This window comes from Lacerta agilis, chromosome 1, assembly GCF_009819535.1.
Source record: "Lacerta agilis isolate rLacAgi1 chromosome 1, rLacAgi1.pri, whole genome shotgun sequence".
Lineage (NCBI taxonomy): Eukaryota > Metazoa > Chordata > Lepidosauria > Squamata > Lacertidae > Lacerta > Lacerta agilis.
The window spans coordinates 101,604,951-101,624,155 of record NC_046312.1 but is presented as its reverse complement, the minus strand read 5'-3'; the positions used below and the strand labels follow the sequence as shown (position 1 = coordinate 101,624,155).

The following is a 19,205-nucleotide window of genomic DNA, read 5'->3' as shown; positions in this document are numbered from 1 at the left end:
CTGGTGAGTTATGTGAAAAATGTGTTATAAAAATGAGACAACAGGGCGCTGTAATGTTGCCCATGTGAAATTGCATTGAGAGCTATACTTTTAGTGTTTTCCAGATCAGTGTTGATCCAGCTGGCGATTCCTTTGCCCGACATGCTACCATTTCCTGCTTAGCACAGGAGGCAAATCTATTGTGTTTGCTAGTGGTATGACCAGCAAGCCAATCCGAAGCCTTCCAGGTTTTTTTAAACAAAACAGCAGCAAAAACAATAAGCAACCCCTCCCCCCTTCTACCCTGGAGATCCTTTAGCCCTTTAAAATCACACCTCCCCAGTTATGCTAGATTTCCAGACTACAGCAACCTACCAAACTATTCACATTTGCACAATCTGTACCTGCTTAATGCCAGCAGTTTTGACTACTGTATTACATTGGCACTTTTAAGAGCCAGTTGGTCTACGCTGCTTGCAGTGGCACGGTCCTGATGATGCTTAAAAGAAGGGAATGACGTGGGTAGGACTGCCTTTGTGGCTGCTGCCCCAACAACATTACCCTACCCTACAATGCTGCTGTGAGCAGCAGCCACGTGGCCAGTCCGTTTGCTTCATTTGCTGAAACTGGGGACAGTGTTGCAACAGGAGCAAAAAGCATACACCTATCCTGAATTTGTTTCCCTTTCCACCAACAGGGTTCCCTATAAACTCCCTACGCACGCACACTCCCATACACCCCATACATAGTGGCAAGAAGGTGCTATACATACACAACACACACTATTCTCCATTGTTTTTTCTCAGATTTTATTCTAAGGTCCATGCACACTCCTGCCCCAGGAGAATGAGGTGGATACAGGAAACGGGCACTTTCAGAGGAATTGCCTCTCAACATAGCTGATGCTCCCAAAGCCTGCACTGATAGTTCGAAGAAGCCAGCCAAATGTTCTCAGTGGCAGCGTACAGTGTAAGGAAGGCTGCCATTGCTATGGGAAGCGCCGCTACTGAAACAGTAAGGCAAACAAAGGTGCCGTCGTTAAAAGAGGAGCAAAGAGAATGACAATCCCCCTCGCAGGGAAGATTTACCGGTAGTTGTAGTGCTTATTCGGCCTACAAGAATAGGATTCACTAGCAGCCCCTGAGGTCTTTTGGATAAAGCAACTGGCTGTAAATCACAGAGGCTCCCAAAGACCCAATTGGGGAGGCAAGGGCAGCTAGTAGATGTGGGAAGAATAGTTGATTGCTAAGATGCAACTAACAGCCATAAGATCCACACCCAGCCTTTTCTCTTTCCCTAGGGTTTGCTTCACTAATAGTGTCTGAATCCACTGTCCTTGCAGGGTCTTGGTAGACAGAGCACACAAATAAATCTTTGTACGTACAGTAAGCTCCCATTTCTGAGAGGTCCCCACATTTCCTCTTTAGTATGGCAAAGTGCCTTTTGGAACCACCTGGCATATGGAAAAGGAAAGGGCAAAGCCTTGTACACTGTATGCTTATGTCAGGAAAAGCTATATTGCTGTTTGGTGGGCTGCTGTTAAAAAAAAAAAAAGGAGCACAGAGCCTGTAAAATAGTTGGCAACCCTACTTTGTGCCCCTTTCCTCCCCTCTCTTCCTGCTCTGCAGTACACAGACTCATCAGTACAATACAGAGGCAACAACAACTATCTTGTGGAAGAGTCTGGAAAGGGAGTAGCCGCTAAGTGATGTGACGTCATCCAGCACAGGCAAGAGCTGCAGATTAATCCATCCCACACGCTACAGATAAAACACACGCAACAGAAGAAAGACTGAAAAGCACCAGCAACGCTGCTATCCCTCCTTTATCTTAAACTTGGCTGTGATTTGCAGCAGTTTTTTTTTGTGTTGGCATACAGAGAGAGGAGGAAGCTAAGTAAAAAGTGATGCTTGCCAGCTCTGTGTATCCTCCACCACCGGTGTGCTAGAAGAAATCCTTACCCTCGAGTGTACATTTGGAAATTTAGTGATATTATTCTTCTTTAAGGCTAAACAGAAGGGGGAAAAAAACACAGAATGATGGTTAAGTTAAAAATGGGATGGAACATGAAGAGCAACTCAATTCTGTGCCCAGAAAGAAAAATAATAATATATTTTTTAAAAAAAAATATATGTAAAAGCCGCACATGTTAGCAAGTAAAGCAAAAGTGGGTGAGGTGGAGGCTTAAAGAAGGTTAAAAAAGAGAAAGGGAAAGGGAAGGGAAGAGGTGGCCATCGTAAGCCTCTCACTAATAAAATTCCAAGCTGCTTTGAACATTGGCTCCAGGATGACTGTCCAGCAATTAACTTGAAAGAGCAAAAGAGGAGTTAACAGGCAGCATTCTTATTTTAAAGCTCCCCATTAAAACATATTACACCAGTAGGAAATGAAATGCTGCTTGCTTTAAGATGACTGGTTCTTGTATCAAAGACAACAGCATTGACAGACACATGCAGCGCAAACAGCACTCCTTTTTTAAAAACATTCTACAGTGCAAGATGTTAATGGATCCAGTTCCATGACAATAACGCGGGGTATCTTCTGTGGCAAGGCAATTTTGATCATATTGCTTCACTAGGCCTTATCTGTTGCCACATGGGTAGTTTCTTCATCCAGCCCCTCAATCTTTTGTTTCTTGGCCCTAGATGAGCTTAGCATGAGAATTATTTATGCCTTGGCTCAGGAGTCAAGACCTGCTTTCAGTACCACGGTCTGCCCGGGTCCTGGGTTTTGCCCAGCCTCCACTATTACAAAGGACTGAACCGATCAAAGGCAGAATGCTATCTTAAGTGAGGCTCCCACTTGGCTCAAAGGAGATTTCCCATTAAGTTGCCATGGAACTGAAGCTAATGAAGGGAGTGTGTGCGGGGACCACGACCACATTTGTTTTATTCCTGTTCACGCATGCAAACACAAACATGCAAGCGATGGTTAGAAGGACCCATGTGGAAATATGTGCTCACAGATCACAAAGCGGTGACTTCATTTTACATGCCATAAAACAAAGCCCACAAACATTCAGCCTGGCTCATTGATGTATACTAGATTTGCTCCCGGAGATAGGCTTGGCTTAACAGGAACTCATGCGACATAGATCAAGTCACAAAGAAGTAAAGGAGGTGCGAGAGCCCAGAGGAGAAGACACAGAAAAGCCAAGTGAACTGTCCATCACATTTGCCATTACAACCCACAACCACCCCTTGCAAATTGTAGCGGCTGGCTTGAAGCGCAGCCACCATGGGCCTCGAGGACATTTCTGTGACTTCCATCACTTGCTGCTCTATGGCGCTGAGCCCACAGGGTGACTCTGAAATGCGGAAGGTAGAACAAATGGTCACTGGGAGGATGGAGGGGAACCAAAAAAGGTTCCTGACAGGCAAAAACATGCAATGAGATGAGCGATGTCAAATAAGACTCCCGACGAGATGCCAAACATCACTAATCCATTCAAACAGCTATATTGCGGAGAAATGTCAAAAACCTACAGCAACCTTTTTTTTTTTTTAAAGAGCGTCGGGTGTGAAAGAGGAAAAGTTTAGTAATGGAATTCCTCTGTGAAAACAGGTTCGCAGAAAAAACGAGAGCCACGCTTGGCCGTTCGAGCGGTAAAGGGCACCGTCTTCAGCACTGCATGGAAAATAACAGCCAGACAAGACAGAATATACAGTAAGAAGCAAAGATCTATTGTATTAGTACATTGTTAGTGCTTTGTTAAAGACACCCTGAGGTGGCTTATTCAGTCATTTAACCACAATAGGATTTGTTTGGCTGGGTTACCAGTAGAATTATCTTTCTGCAAATCACAACAGTTACTGGGGTGTTTTTTTAAAGGTACAATTGGTGGCAAGGGCATGATGAAGTGCACACTTTTATCTCAGCACAACATTTATTTGCATGGCTGTTCTCGCACTCTGATGGACTGCTCTTGGAACTTGGTGAAATGAAATCACACAACAACAGAGTGGGCAAAGTAAACCCTAGGCGAAGTTTCAGCCAGGGATCAGCCATAAATTTACCACTGAAAATGAGACATGCGATGCTAGTGAAGTCCTGGCTGGATAGGATCCATGCACCTGTGCATGGATGTTTTTAAAACCTGCCATATTTGTTGCTTGCATTTGGTATTACTCCTTATACTCAGGGACCTACTACTGCTGATTATTAACAATTAGCTTCTGCTGTTGTTTCCATCCACTCTGTGATTGTCACAGGAGCCACTAAATCAGATTTCAGCAAATCACCTGTTGTTGCAGGAATAGTTTGCCCACACTGTACTTGTCACGGCTGCTATAAAATAGACCCAGCCATCGTCAGCCTATTGTGTTCAATTATGGATTGTGGAAAGGGACTAGTATTAGTCTGTTGCAAGAGGAATATGCAACTCTGAAATTCAAAATCGTTCAACAAATCCAAATCAAACAATTTTGTCCTCCGCTATATATTTAATGCTGGAGCAATTACCATTAGTAGGACTTGAAGGACAAAACAAGAGCTTTTAAAAGCAAGGCTCAACACCAGTGCTTTGCACATTGATCAAAAATACTCAAAGATTTGCAAGGCATGCACCTGTTGCAAAAATACATCTAATAAGGCTCTATGTGGTCTATAGCTTGAGTTATGAGAGCATGCTGAAGTGAAGGAGAAATTAAATAATAAAACAAATGTTATGTCAGTGAGGCCTTGCCAAAGAAGAGGCCTGAAGCCCTGAGCGTTATATAATGTGCACCATTTGTTAAATGACTGATACATGTGATTATTGTCACTGAAATCAATTTATAACACTTTATAAAGAGCTCTGTTAGAGCTTTGCAAAGGGAAAGCTATGAAGGGACACTTTGGAACAGCCTCTTCCTCCTCCTCATTATTATTATTTTACCTGTGATGATATCTTCGATAGCTCCATCCTTCCCCTCGTACACGTGTCTACTGTCCTTGACTTGTCGCCGTCTTAGCTCTGCAATCAGCTCTTGCTGCTGCCTCTTCGTTTTATGAGACGGAGACTGAAAGGGAGCAAAGGTCGGTAAAGAGCAGTGGCCAACAAGATGCTGAAAACACCTGCGCTTCTCTTTGAGGTGTAAGATAGGGAACTTAGGTACCTGCCCCGTACAGGGTTAGAACCACTAGGTCAACCCTGTCTTTCCCCAGCCTTACACATATTTCACCTGCACTCACTTTCACAAACTCCCAGTTCATGGGAAGTTCTGGTTCTAACCTATGAAACTTTGAACAGTTTTGGGATCAGAGTATCTACAAGACCACCTTCTCCCACATCAGCCTCTCGGCTGAGAGAACAATGCTTGAGGCCTGTCTCGGGGGGTTAACAAAAATAAGGGCCTTTCCTGTGGTGGCTCCCTGATTATGGATTGCAATCCCCAGACATACTCATCTGGCACCATGATTATTACTGTTTAGATGTCAAGGGCGGTCTGTTTTGTTTGTCACATACTAAAACTTAATTTGCTTTTAGCTACTTTTTGTGATTTATACATTGTCATGCTGATGGTTCTTGTTTTTGTTGTTTCTTTTTAAATTGTTCTACACAATTTCAATGGCAATTTTGAAGCCGCCATGAGGGCCAAGACACTGGAAAAGTGGGAAACACAATCCTGACATTGCAGGAGGTGGGGGGTGCTTTGTGCAAATATCTGTAGAAGTCACTTGGTGTAGCCTGACCCTGCATGGTGAGAATTCCTAATTGTATTTTTAAAAGATATTATCATGGAAAAGAGGGTCTCATACGCCAAGCAGAACTCTGGAAAATGCTAGATTCAACATAACACCCAAAAACAGCCATTTCTGCCACTGCGTTTTCTTTGAGCCTCTTCCGACCAGCCTTCCTTCACATTTGGTCACTACAGACTTATGGGTGCCTATGCACTGAATGTTTTCCTGTTATGGAATTGCTTGACCAAGATAAATTACTTCTTGGTAAGCATCTTTCAAACAGGGCAAATTCCAAGCATTGTATCAATGGATTTAGGAGAATAAACACCTTTCTGAGATTTAGGAAAAAAACAGAAAAGGGCATACACATGAAACTGCTCTAGTTTCCTTGTAAGTTTCTTCTATGTCTGCCTTGTTAAAATGTCTCTGTGAGAAAGAGAGCTTCAATAGTTATATTTGAGAGAAAACACCTGACAGAAAGATGTTTTGAATGCTGGTTCCTTGCCGATCCCAAAGACTGAGAGAAGCAGTCTCAGCCAGTCTATTCCACAACTCCCATCATCCTAACCACTGGAGTTCAATAATATCTGGACTGCACCACATTGGCTGCTCGGCAATAAGACAATCTCTTTCACTGGAGCAACACGTGTCACTTTATCAATGTGTATAACCAAAATCTATTAATGGCTTGGTTGTTTGCTACCTTTTGGTCTTGCTGCTCCATCAGTGCCTCCTGCTCCAGGAGTTTTTCCATCAATGCCTGCTGTTGCTTTTTTCTCAACTCGTTCTCCTCTTCCGCTTGCTATTGACAATAACAAAATATACACACTGGTTAGAGCTCGCAACGACTTAAAAAAAAGGGATTTGTTTTTAGCTCACTCGGCAAAATACAAATTCATTAAAGCCAGTTTAACGTGGATGTGCCGCTTCCTGTTGTGGCGTGATACGGCAAATCCTTCCAAGAATTTCTTCAAGAATTTGTCCTCTTGTGATTCCCAACAGCTGTCATTCAGAGGCATACTGCCTCCGACAGTGGAGAGCATAGCCATCATGGCTAGGAACCACTGACGGCCTTATTTCCCCTCTTTAGAAGTCACCTAGTAGTGGCTCTTTCCAGCCACATGTGTACCTGCCTGTATGTCTGCTGCATGAGAGTGCATGTCTGAATGTGTGTAATATCGTAAGAGTGATTTATGTGCCTGGTGTCTGGTGCGTTTGTCTTCTCTTTCCTCCTGTTGGGATTTGTTGCATTTTGCCCCAGCCATCATTAGAATACAGCCCCCAAGAGGTTGGGCAAGTTTCAATCTGGCCTTTGTTCTGAGACACGTTTCCCAAAGATGGAACCTTAAGGCTCTTTCATATGAATCATAGAATTGTAGTTGGAAGGGACCACGAGGATCATAAACCCCTTGCGATGCAGGAATCTTTCACCCAACACGGGGCTCAAACCCTCAACCCTGAGATTAACTGTCCCATGCTCTATCGACTGAGCTATCTGTGTATTTGCAGAAGGAAACTACACAACCACAGAAGAAGCCTTTGGTTAGAAAGTGTGGCCACATTTGTAAAAATAACAGAAGTAAATTGAACTTCTGTTTACCTTGTAAGCTTTCACAAATCGAACAAAGACTGGGAAGAAGACTGATGGAGGTGTTGTCTTGGGATTCTCCCCAAAATACTTCACAGCATCGTCAAAGGCATCCTGTAAAAGAGAGACTTTTAAAAAAATATGTGTATTTTTCATTTCAACAAATCTCAAGGCATAACCCAAACTATGCAAGATGGTGTTTAACCCACGAAAAGGGAACACACACACACACACACACACACAAAGCTGAAGGCTGATCAGGTGGCAAGCAATCAGGAAGGAAGCGGAAGAGACGAGAGTGTAGGTGCATTGGAGCCTTTATTACCAGTGCAGCAGAAGGGAGGCCTTCTCTGCAACCTGTTTTGCAAAGTGCGCAATTTCAGGTCTTTGCTTGGGAAGCAAGAAAAATTCCAGTTCCAAGTAAAAACTTGCAGTTTGAAAATATGCATTCTGAAGTTCTGTCATGTATTGCTGTTAATTGGATTCTTCTGCTGGGATTACTCAGCCATTTTTATTTTTATTTTTATTGCCTTTTGCAGATTCAGAGCAGAAGGAAGAGACTTGTTTCTACCATTATTTTTTGTAACAAAGAAAATAAATAATGAAACTTGAGTGGAGCTACTAAACATTAAGTATCTGTGTGTTTCCCCTGGAAAATAGCTGTGTGTGTGTGTGTGTGTGTGTGTGAGAGAGAGAGAGAGAGAGAGAGAGAGAGAGAGAGAGAGAGAGAGAGGTGTTTAAGGGTGCATGACTGCACATGCCAGTAAATGAAATGTTATTGCATAAGGTGTGAAGTCACTCTCAGTGATAGATGTCACATCAATACTGCAAAAGAATACACACATTCTATTGTTTTTTTCAACCATCCTTCCTTCTCCAAGCACCACAGAGAAACATTCATTGTTCCCCTTCTATTCCCCTGAGGAAGAATGACTGGCCTAAACTCACTCATTTGGACACTCTTAACGACACAACACTACACTAGGACAGAGGAATCAATGAATACTTGCCCTGCCTACTCCGAAAGGAACATCTTGAGCTTGAAAAAGGTAACAAAAATTATCCGTTCCTGAAAGCTAGATCACTGAACAACTGCTGGGATACACAGAATACCTGAGCTATTTTTGCATCATCCTGCAGCTTCTTCAGTTTCCCTTCATTGTTCTGAATAAACTCCTTCAGCATGGTGTTGTGATCGTGCATGGTGTACTCTCGCTTCGTTAGGTCAAGACCTCTTTGGAGTTCCTTTACATCCAACAGAACATTTTCAAGGGATACTAAAGGGTGGAAGGGGAAAGACATTCAAAATGTTACCATATAGACCACATGCATTGCCTAACTGATCCCTCACATCTCCAGTTAGACTGATCTCATGTAGCAAAGCCTGGAGATATAGCTGCCTGAGACCCTGGATAGTTTAATTGGGGAAACTCTGTTAACATGTAGTAGTTGCTGCTGCTGCTGCTGCTGCTGCTACTACTATTAAAACTGAGAAGCCAACAATGAAGGGTCACACACACACACACACACACACACTACATAATTGCAGGCCAGCAAGCTTATATTTTGCATCAAACGAAAAGGAAGGTGAGTAGTTCAGGGAAGGTATTGTTTTAAACCACTTTTACAATATAGATGCACATGCTCCAGTAGGGCTGATACCTCCTATACAGTTTCTACCCTGACCATGTAGAACAGAGGAGGAGGAGAATAGGATCTGACCTCCTCCACCTCTCGTGGGCCATTTTGGCAGGTGGGCAGGGCCTCCCTACCCCTTCAAGTAAAGATTTCTCTACTACGTGTAAAGATTCCTGCTGGAAGGATCCTTCCAGTTGGGTATGTTCACACAACATTTACAAGACGGGCTGTGCATCTCTTGCACCTGAAGTTAAGGACTTTACACAAACTGTTTGGGAGCAACGAAGGAAGCCTGCCAAGTATTTGTACTTGGGGGGGGGGGTGTCACAGAAGTGGGTCATGGTGGAACTAGGAAGGCAGCCCAATTACTGAAAAGAGGAAAGGCTACTGTCAGCTTTAGGGAACAGTGTGCTAGAAGAACCAAGAAGGAGTTTAAAAATTATGATGCTTCTGTATCCTATTGTGCTCACAACATTTAAGGTGCCCACCTGTCTTCTGCAAGGTGGTATCTTTTCCAAACAGGTATCTTTCCCTAGGACATGGGTGCATTACTGTATTACAGTATCCACAGAACATGCTTTTAAGTACTTGGGAAATGAATTTGTGGCTATGTTACCTGCAGCAGCTTTCTCCACATAGTGAAGCTCATTGTAAAAAAGCGATACTTGCTGATATTTCTCTCTCACAACATTTGATATATAGTGCAATAGAGTTTGTTTCCTGTCTGTCGATTTTGTGTCTAGTAACTGCAAACAAGAGGCAAAAGAAGTGCGTTAGATTCGGCTCCAACATCCTTGAGTTAACTTTCCTTAGCAGCCAAACCATGATCTATCTGCCTATATACCAAGGATGGAAAAGCTGTGACTCTCCAGATGTGGGTGAGCTACAATCCCACCACCCCTGGGGCTGATGGGAGTTGTAGTCCACAACATCTGGAGGGTCATTGGTTAGCCACCCCTGAAATAGACACATGACACAAGGAAATAAGTGCAATGCAGTGAAGATATCATAGTCCTATGTGAGTGTTACAGATCAGGGGAGGGGAACATGTGACCCTTGAGATGATGTTGGACCAGAACTCTCACAATCCCTGATCATTTGCCATGTTGATGGGAACTGAGATCCAATAACATCTGGAGGACCAAAGGTAAAGGATTTTAGGACTCCTGCAATTGTTGCCCATAGTGTTGTATTTATTTATGTTACTTAAACATGATAATTCATCATATTGTCAGAAGACAACCACAAGTAAAAGAATCATCTGAATCAAGTAAACTATAGGCCATTAAAGCAATTAAGGCTGTCATCTTATTAAATCTGTCTGGTATATTTTCATAGCTCTGGTATTTATTGTTTATTACAGGTCATTGGAGGCATTCATTCCCCACCCCTGGCAACAGGGTCCATCGCATATTGCTTTTATCAGTGTTTTTCAACCACTGTTCCGTGGCACACTAGTGTGCCGCGAGATGTTGCCTGGTGTGCCGTGGGAAAAATTGAAAAATTACTTTATATATAGTCAATATAGGCACAGAGTTAATTTTTTTAACATTTTCTAATGGTGGTGTGCCTCGTGATTTTTTTCATGAAACAAGTGTGCCTTTGCCCAAAAAAGGTTGAAAAACACTGGCTTTTATGAATGGCCCAATGCTATTATCCAGAAAATGGAGAGACTCATAACAAGAACTGGCAGAAAAGACAGGGCAGTGCTAAACAGACTTCTCTGCCATTGCAAATCTGTACAGGGGGTCTACCTGATGCAGCTAGTGGTAAGGAAGGGTTTAATCACGGTGAGAAAACAAACCAGGGGAGGGTAATGAAGTTATGAGGAACTGGAATTTACGTTTGTCTTGACAATATGACATTAGAAATCTAAGCCAATGGCTCCATTCCTCCCCTAGCTCATTGACACCTCACTAAAAGGATGCTTAGACCTCTGTTGTTCATACAGGCTGTGCAAATAAATGGGGATGTGCAAACAATCTTCCAAGCAAAGCTACTTTCAAGTCCACTGATTTCCCCTTACTTACCAGATCTAAGCTTTGCAGTTTAAATCCATAAACAGCTCCTCGTTTACTGCTGTTCATATAGTTACCAAGAGCCAAGATTATCTACAGAAATCATAGGGGTGGGAAAAATTGTAAGCATCAACTAATAACACATAACATTATGTAATAAAAAGGGAAAGGGTCATTTTAACTTAAATATATAGCCCCCTAAAGACCACTGTTTAAGGGTGTGTGTTTTTACCATCAATTTTTTTTAAAAAAAAAACAACAACAACATTGAATAAACAAAATAAACACTTGCCTCTAGGATTTTCTTGAGTTTCTGAGATGACTTTATTGAGACAGATGCTGCAATTATTGCATGAAGTTGCTAGAGGCAAAAACAAGAAATAATGTGAACATCTGTAAAAGCTAAGTGTGAACTAAAAAGGGACACCCACTGGTTTCTGCAAGAGGGAGAGATTGTGTGTGTAGCCTAGTCAGACACTAAGGTTCACAGAATACTAACTTGATGAGCCAACTCACAGTCCTTTACCCCAGCTCCTATGACATCTCACATCAGCCCCTCCCTAATGATGCTTGAAGTATTTGGGAGGATGCCTGCAGGGTCAGCCTTCCAAATCCATGTAGATTGTCTTCATGAACTGCAATCCTGAGCACTCGGGATTGCAGGTCACAAGGAGAGCCTACAAATGTTTGGTAGGCTGCTGATATCCTCTCAAACATGCAAACGTCTTTGGGGAGGGGCTGGCATGGGCCACAATGATGTAGGGAAGGACCCCAAGTGCTGTGCACTCACACTGTGTGAGCTTGAATGCCCAAATAGTGCTTGGGTCATAATCATAGGGCTAATGACTATTTACAACTGACTGGATCTGAACCAGAAAGGCAATCCTGCATACACAAGAAAGGGTGCCCAACTTTTGTTGATACCCACTGACTTGCTACAGTCCTTTGCTACATCCCATACTATTCTGGAGCACGTGCCAAAACTCAGGAACAGATTTTTTTCAAGGGCACATGAAGGGGGAGGAGATATGGCCCTATGCCTTGAGTAGACCTGATAGGGTCAGAAAGAGGCAAGCAAGAAATGGTGCACAATGAACTTATCTCTAGGTAGTTCCAGGCAGCTGCCAGAGGTAATTTGCTGAAGATAAGCAAATATTCCTGCACTGCAGGGGGTTGGACTAGATGGTCCTTGCGTTCCCTTCCAACTCTACAATTCTATGATCAAGCAGAGGATAACTTCAGCCCATCTCTAACAAACAAAAAGACTAAAGTAACTGCTCCTAAAGGAACGTAGCATATGCATAAGCCACACCATGGAATTCCAATCAAGAAGGAGCTACTCTCCCCATCTCACTCACTGGAGTCAGCATCTGGATGCTTTCTGCAAAATTGCCAACAAATGCCATGATGGTCATCTTTTGCATCAGCCTCTCAATCTTGCTGAACTGCATCATGAAACGATCCTCATCTGAGAGGTTCTCAAGGGGTTTCCTCTCCCGCTCGTAAAGCCGCAACATTTTCACTTCATTTTCCGTGGGCAAAAATCTCATCAGGCATTCAACAAAATCCACTGGTAAAGTCTTCAAATCGAACCTGGCCGAATGCAAAAAAATATATGAATATATATATATATATAGAGAGAGAGAGAGAGAGAGAGAGATGTTTACAGGGAAGGAAGAAGCAGAGAGTTCTGTTTTCACTGAGTTCTTCTATCAATGCATCTTTTTAAAGCTGCTAATCAGTTCTACAGACATGGCATACTTAATGCAATAATCATGTTAACTGTGGCCGCACTTATTTCACACTGGCAGTTTTGGCAGTCAATATGCGAAGTGTGAATAGATGTATGACCCTAAGTACCGTATTTTTCGCTCCATAAGACACACTTTTTTCCTCCTAAAAAGTAAGGGGAAATATCTGTGCATCTTATGGAGCGAATTGTGGTCCCTGGAGCTGAATTGCCCAGGGGCCAAAAGAGGATCATGCTTTTTATTTTACAAAGAGAAAAGGGGGTGTTGAAATGACCCCGCTCAGCAGCTGATCAGCAAGAGATCGGGAGAGAGATAAGAGTCCCCGGCTGCCTTTCAGCCCCGCCCTCCTTTGTTGAATGTGCTGCAGAGGGAGGTTGCTTGTTTCCCCAGTGACATGTGACTGGCTGATTAGATTATCTGTCTGGAAACTGCAGAAAAGGCTCCCTTTCCTTTAGAAGCTGCAGAAATGTGAGTTCAACCCCATAAAAATGGGGCTTTTCCTCTTTGCTTTCCCCCCTTTGCAAAAGGAGCTGCAAAACTTTTAGCTGATCCTCAAAAAAATAGGGTTTCTCCCTTTGCAAAAAAAAAGCTGCAAAACAGGGTTTTTAGAGGAGGAAAACCAGAAAAAATATTTTTCCCTTGTTTCCTACTCTAAAAATGAGGTGCGCCCTATGGTCCGGTGTGCCCTATGGAGCGAAAAATACGGTACTTGAATATGGGTATCTGTAAGTGAAAGACATGCACAAGTTACTGACATTTTACGTATCTGCTGCAGGAAACACCACTGTAAGGCAGGTACAATCACAGCAAACAATTACCATATTAACTTGAGATTTTTAAAATTCTGAATATAGATGGTTAGGACTGCACTGAGAACTCTCTTGGTTGCTTTTTATATATTGCTCTGGGAAGCACCCTGAAAACCAAGTAATCGTATTTTAAAAGCTGCTAAAATCAATAGGACTTGAGCAAGAACATGATTGCAACAAGCGTAATGAACTTTATGTAAATAGGAGCAGAAAAAAGGCAAATCCCTTTAATTGAGATTAGTAGCCTACACACGGGTGCCATTTCCACTGAATCTCAAAATGCTGGTTTTGATCTTTCATGCTCCTGAATTTGGGTGTATGCTTCCTCCTGTAGGAAGTAGTCCCACGGCCCTGTAGCATCTCCCAGCAAGCTCAGCTGAGAATTTGTACATTGATGGAAGAGGGAGGTTATAGGGGAAAGGAGCGCCTTCACTGTGGTAACCTCAAACACAGAGTGGTTTACTGCAGGAAATCAGTCTGCGCTCCACTCTTCTGAACGAAATGGAAAGCACATTCCTGCAAGACAGCTTCTGCAAGACTTTAAAAACGAATGGCTGTCATCATGACCATTGCACTGAAGTGTTTTTAGCATTATGACTTTCAGGTACTTTAAAAGTGTTTTACTGGATCATTTTATTATTGCCAGTTGAGTATTTGCAGACACAGCCTAAACACCACAACACCAATCTGCATTTCATTCAAGACACTTGGACTCAATTCAAACACTGTGAAGGGGAGAGGGGGGGGAACCTAGCCCTTTCCCATTCCTTTAATAGCTACCATATTTATCTCACAATAGTGTTTAAATTGCTGCTAGAAATGAAAGCCTTGCATGACAGGAATTATAGATGAAAAATACTAACAACATTCTTCAGAAAACCACCAGTTGGTTTTTACAGTTCTCATAATGGAAGGAATTCAACATTGCGTAAAGGCAGTCCTTCCATCACGGCAAGCGTTTCAGCTTGCCAGATGAAACAATCCACCCCCCTCTCTCTGCACATTGTTCTGGGGGTTCTCCCAAACCCCCAAGACCAATTTGGGAGGGGAAGTGTAATAGAGTGGGTAAAGTCCCATTGCACTAGTAGAAGACTTTGTTCAAGGCTTCCATTGACAGGATTCATTAGGTAAATCCTGCTCCATGTTACTGTGATACATGCAGAGTAAGCAAAATTCAACGGGCTTACTCCAGAAAAGTGTGCACAGATTAACAGGTTTATGGTGATCAACTGTATATATGAGCATCACTGGTGTATGAGGAGCAAAAGCAGCTTCCTTGGATCTAATCAACTTGCAGAAATACTACTGACCAATTAATACAACGTGCCTCAAACCACATTCGTAAAACGGCCTTTACACTTACGCCTGAATAGCTTTGCATATCTCATCTGCAGTCTTTCCAGCTTTCCTTAAGGTGATTGCAAGATTTTTAGCCCTGTTTGCTTCTAATAGTGTGACTTTGTTCGATCCCTTCTGAGTTATTTGCTTGCTTGAAGAAAGATCAATGGCCGGGCCTTGGGCTTTTGTCTTGAATATTTCTTCAAATTCATCCACATTTAAATCCTAGGACAGAAACCAAGCAGAAACAAGGAGGAGTCTAGAAATCTATGTCTAATGGGGGGGGGGGAATACAATTAATGAAAAGTGTAGAAGCTGTAGGGCATTGGAAAAGGGGGGGGGTGACTGTGTGACGAGGAGAAGGCTTTGATGCACCGCAATGCTTCTTGGTCCATCGCAAGATTAACAAAAATAATGATCAGTCCACTTAAGCCCTATTGAAGTGTGCTGCATGTGAGCAGAGTGAGGGGGGTTGAGTGCACTAATCTCTGTGCCCTCCCCCATGTCACTGTGGTCATCTCTCCCCATCCACTGGAGGACAAAGTCTGAAGTGAGACTCTTGTAGTCATGGAGGCTTCCCAGGTGACTTAGAACCCCAGTTTTGCATGGTTCTGAAACACATTTGGAGCCTCTGCAATGAGCAACATTGAGCAGGCAGAGCACACTCCTACCCTCTTGCAGTTGGTCTTTATGTGCATGCAGCACAGCAGAATAGGGCTCTAGTTACCATAATGTCAACAAAACCATCAATGATTACTGATGTCTATGGAGTGTTCAAAACTCTTTAAGTACATATGACACAAAGTCAAAATGACTGCTTTTTAACAGGATACAGTAACTTCCAAAACACAGACACACACACACACAGAGAGAGAGAGAGAGAGAGAACACCAAATCACAGTCTGCAGGTCTCATACCTCCAATATCCTTTCGTCATCAATTTCATTGAAGACTGTCCCATTAATCTGATTGGGTTTCAGAGCCACCCAGTTGAAAACTGGCATGCGGAACTTTGTCTTAATTGGCTTCTTGATTTTCACAGCTTTAAACAAAGCAGAGAGTCCAATTACACATTTCAGAAAAAATGCAACAAAACTCTTGAGCAATCCAGAAGTACTTATGGGGGGGGGGTGGCACTTCAACACTGGAGGAGGCCTGACAAGAACTAAACAAATACTGTAAAGTGTTGGGGAAAATTTGGGCTGGCTGGAAAGGTTGAAAGAGAAGAGACAATTTCTCTCTCAAATTCAGGAAGTTTGCCTATCATTCATGCAAAGGTTTGACAAGATCAAGCATGTTTTGGTATAATTGTGCCTATTTTTCCTGCATATGATCGAGAACACATGATTCAATCACTACAGGAAGTCTATAAAATTGTACTCTATTTACCCATATGACTTTAGCTGTGATGGTCTACTATTATTCTTCTGACCGCACTAAAATTAACCCAACACAAAAACATTGCCTGATTATTGGATGAAATTATGTGGAGTTGCCTATTTACGGAAGAGCAACCATACATTTACCTAAATATCACAGAAACATGACTCAAGTTTCCAGTCTCCATTGAATGTGTAAAAGGCACCACTGGTTCTCAACTGAAGGGTGTTTCTGAGGGGACACTAAAGGTACCACCAGGTGAGTGCTGTCTAGCCCCACTCCACTTAAGAGGCAGAAAACACCATCCTTTTTCAGATGTGAGCTCCTCCCCTTCCTGTAGCGAGCAGCTGATTTTCTACCTTACTTGAAGTTGGAGCGATTGCTCAATGGCTTCTCTGGTTCAGCATTTCCATTAAAGAAACTAAGTGTGAGTATACGGTATTTTTCTCCCATGGCAGGTGGTGCCCAAGTGCTCGCATGAGAATTAAGATTAACAGACAGGGATTAGGTTTATTGCAAAGCATCTAGAAGGTGTGAAATTTCAGGTGTCGGCTACATTTATGGAGTGATGGACATGAGCCTGGAGACTGCCAATTCGCAGCAGGGAAATCTTGTGATATGTTGCACCTACAACACCTTCCAGATTTTAAAAGCAAGAGAGTATACACAAACATGCATCTGTTGATTAGGATTGCAAATGCGTGATCTGTACCATTATTTAGCATGATCAGTGTCACAACAGATAAAGGAGCTTCTCCTCCCACATCAAATTCCCCAGGTGTTAAGCAGGGGAGGCCTTGTTGGCAGTGCTGCCTCCTTCTATGGTTCATGCAGCAATAAAACTGCTAGCATATTTGCAAAGCTAAGCAGTATGGGGGGCCACGTGTTGAAATTTCTGCATTGCAGGGGTTGAATTAGATGATCCACAGGGTCCCTTCCAACTCTACAATTATGAGATTCTTTGTGGCAGTGGCACATGAAAGGGCCTTTTTGGTGTTGGCCCCCGGGTTGTGGAATTAACTCCACTCTGAGGCACGTCTTGTGCCATCACTGCAAGCCTTTCAGTGATTGGTCAAGATGCACCTCTTCACAAAGGCCTTTTTCTGAGTGGACGTCTTCCCTCCTCCTGTATTGCTGTGGATTGCTGTTTTGCCATTTGTTGTTTTGGGTTTTATTCTAGGATTTTAATGTAGTTTGCATTTGCTTTTAATTATACTATTTTTTGTAACACACCCTGGGTCCATTTGGACAATCAATCAATAAAGTGTCCAAGTTGGTGCATGTTACATTTGCATCATGTGCCACTGATTCACTGGGACTACTGGTTTAAAGTCCGTAACCATGCTGAAAACCTCACTCAGGGCTCATCCGCACTTAGCTTCGCTCCACATTTCTAGCAACAGGTCCAAGTTTTCCAGGTCCGTGTCTGAGTGTTTCCTTCCTTCCTTCCTGGTCCTTTCTCCACAAACTCCCATTTTTTACCACTGAAAACAACTTCGTGGAAAACCCTAATTGCCGCTTGCTCCAATTCAGCGGTAAAGATAGGGTTTTCCTGAGGAAAGCAAGGGGGGGGTGTCACAGACCAGGAAAATGCAGACCTGTGCCTACAAAGTACAGAGCAAAAGGCAAGTGTGGATGAGCCCTCAATTCTAAATAAGCAAGTGGTGTTTTGGAAATGCAAGAAGAGAAGCTCTAAGCAATTGGAATTGACAGCAGCCACCAGGGAAATTACACTGCAGATTTAAAGAATCCAGAGTCTGTGTTTTAAACAGTAAAAGAGCACTCTCCAGACTCAGCACAATCATTTCTTGGATTATTAGTTGCTTTGACCATCTCTCATTGTGATTGTCTACTACATTTTCCAAAGCAGCTCTGAAGACATGCCTTCCCTATTAACCGGTGGACAAAGAATAATAAGCTGAAGCAGGAAAATTTAGGTTAATTACTAAGGGGTGGGGAAACTTCCTAACCCTAAGAGCCAAGGGAACTGATTAAATGTGCATTGCTGGAAATATCCAGCAATTAGTAACTCATTCACTGTAAGTATTAATCTTCATGAAGTTCAGAGGACGCGCACATAAAATTCAGGAAATGACATTCTCGAGAACATTTGCCACTGAAAACATCAATTACGGCAGAAGTTTTAAATTGGTTCTGAAGCTTTAAGCAATTTGGTTAATTCATCAACTCAACCAGCTCCTTCCTCATCTTCATGTCATTAAGGACTAACTCCAGTTTGAAACTGGAAACACACAGTGCAGATTCCAAATCCTGGTAGATAAAATCCTGAACTACAATGGTATTGCCAGAGAAAATGCTAGCTTATTTTGCCACAATGTGTATTATTATTTAGTGAGGCAAGCAGTTTATCAATTTGACAGCATGAATTTAAATCTAAATTAGTGAATCGTTAACATTTTTGCAAGCTTCACACAGTCAAGAAACCCCTGCTTCTTACTCCTCCAGTTTTGAAGAAGCTATTTAGCCAGGAAAGTGAAGTTGGAAACATGCAGTTGTTATGTCCACCGTCAAGCAAAGCATACCTAGTGAATTTTACCATGGGCAAACTCACATTCCCAAATAACACTCTGGTTCACGTATGATGACTGGGAATGTGTACACCCCAAATATCTTTGTTATCTATCATTTCTCCCTTTCCCCTATAATGCAACAAAACCCTTGTGCAAAGTTTCAGACTGAGAATACATTTGTAATAGATTTCACAAATTCATCCACTAATTTTAAGCTAATTTCCACACATCTTTTGTTAGCTGTCAAAACTGGAGCTGTGAATTACAATTGGACAGGCAGCGAGCCCGATATTATGTGATGATGTCACTATCCACTCAAAGGTCTGAAGCTACTTCAGAACTGAAGTCCACACTTCTCATTTGCTTAAGACAGACACCGGCAACCTCCAGCCCATGGGCTGGATGTGGCCCACAAAGGCCATTTTACCGGCCCACAAACCGCCCGCCAACTGAGCTGCCCGCTCGGCAAGCCCCCCCACGCGCTGTGCTAAACTAGTGCAGTGCGGTGC

The 19,205-nt window shown here is 42.7% G+C and overlaps 1 protein-coding gene across 1 annotated transcript in view; it reads right to left on the bottom strand.

Moving 5' to 3' along the window:
* Positions 1-2,694: 2,694 nt before the first annotated feature.
* The window catches only part of FMNL2 (formin like 2), a 78,397-nt gene continuing 61,886 nt past the window's right edge, over positions 2,695-19,205 (bottom strand). The window contains exons 15-25 of the mRNA XM_033165101.1: positions 15,703-15,827; positions 14,811-15,010; positions 12,246-12,480; positions 11,180-11,248; positions 10,900-10,980; positions 9,486-9,615; positions 8,345-8,508; positions 7,244-7,345; positions 6,347-6,445; positions 4,856-4,979; positions 2,695-3,606 (exon numbers count right to left, since the gene is read on the bottom strand). Of these exons, the coding sequence (XP_033020992.1) occupies positions 3,515-3,606; positions 4,856-4,979; positions 6,347-6,445; positions 7,244-7,345; positions 8,345-8,508; positions 9,486-9,615; positions 10,900-10,980; positions 11,180-11,248; positions 12,246-12,480; positions 14,811-15,010; positions 15,703-15,827 (1,421 nt within the window). The 3' untranslated portion in view covers positions 2,695-3,514. The remainder of the gene's footprint in view (positions 3,607-4,855; positions 4,980-6,346; positions 6,446-7,243; positions 7,346-8,344; positions 8,509-9,485; positions 9,616-10,899; positions 10,981-11,179; positions 11,249-12,245; positions 12,481-14,810; positions 15,011-15,702; positions 15,828-19,205) is intronic.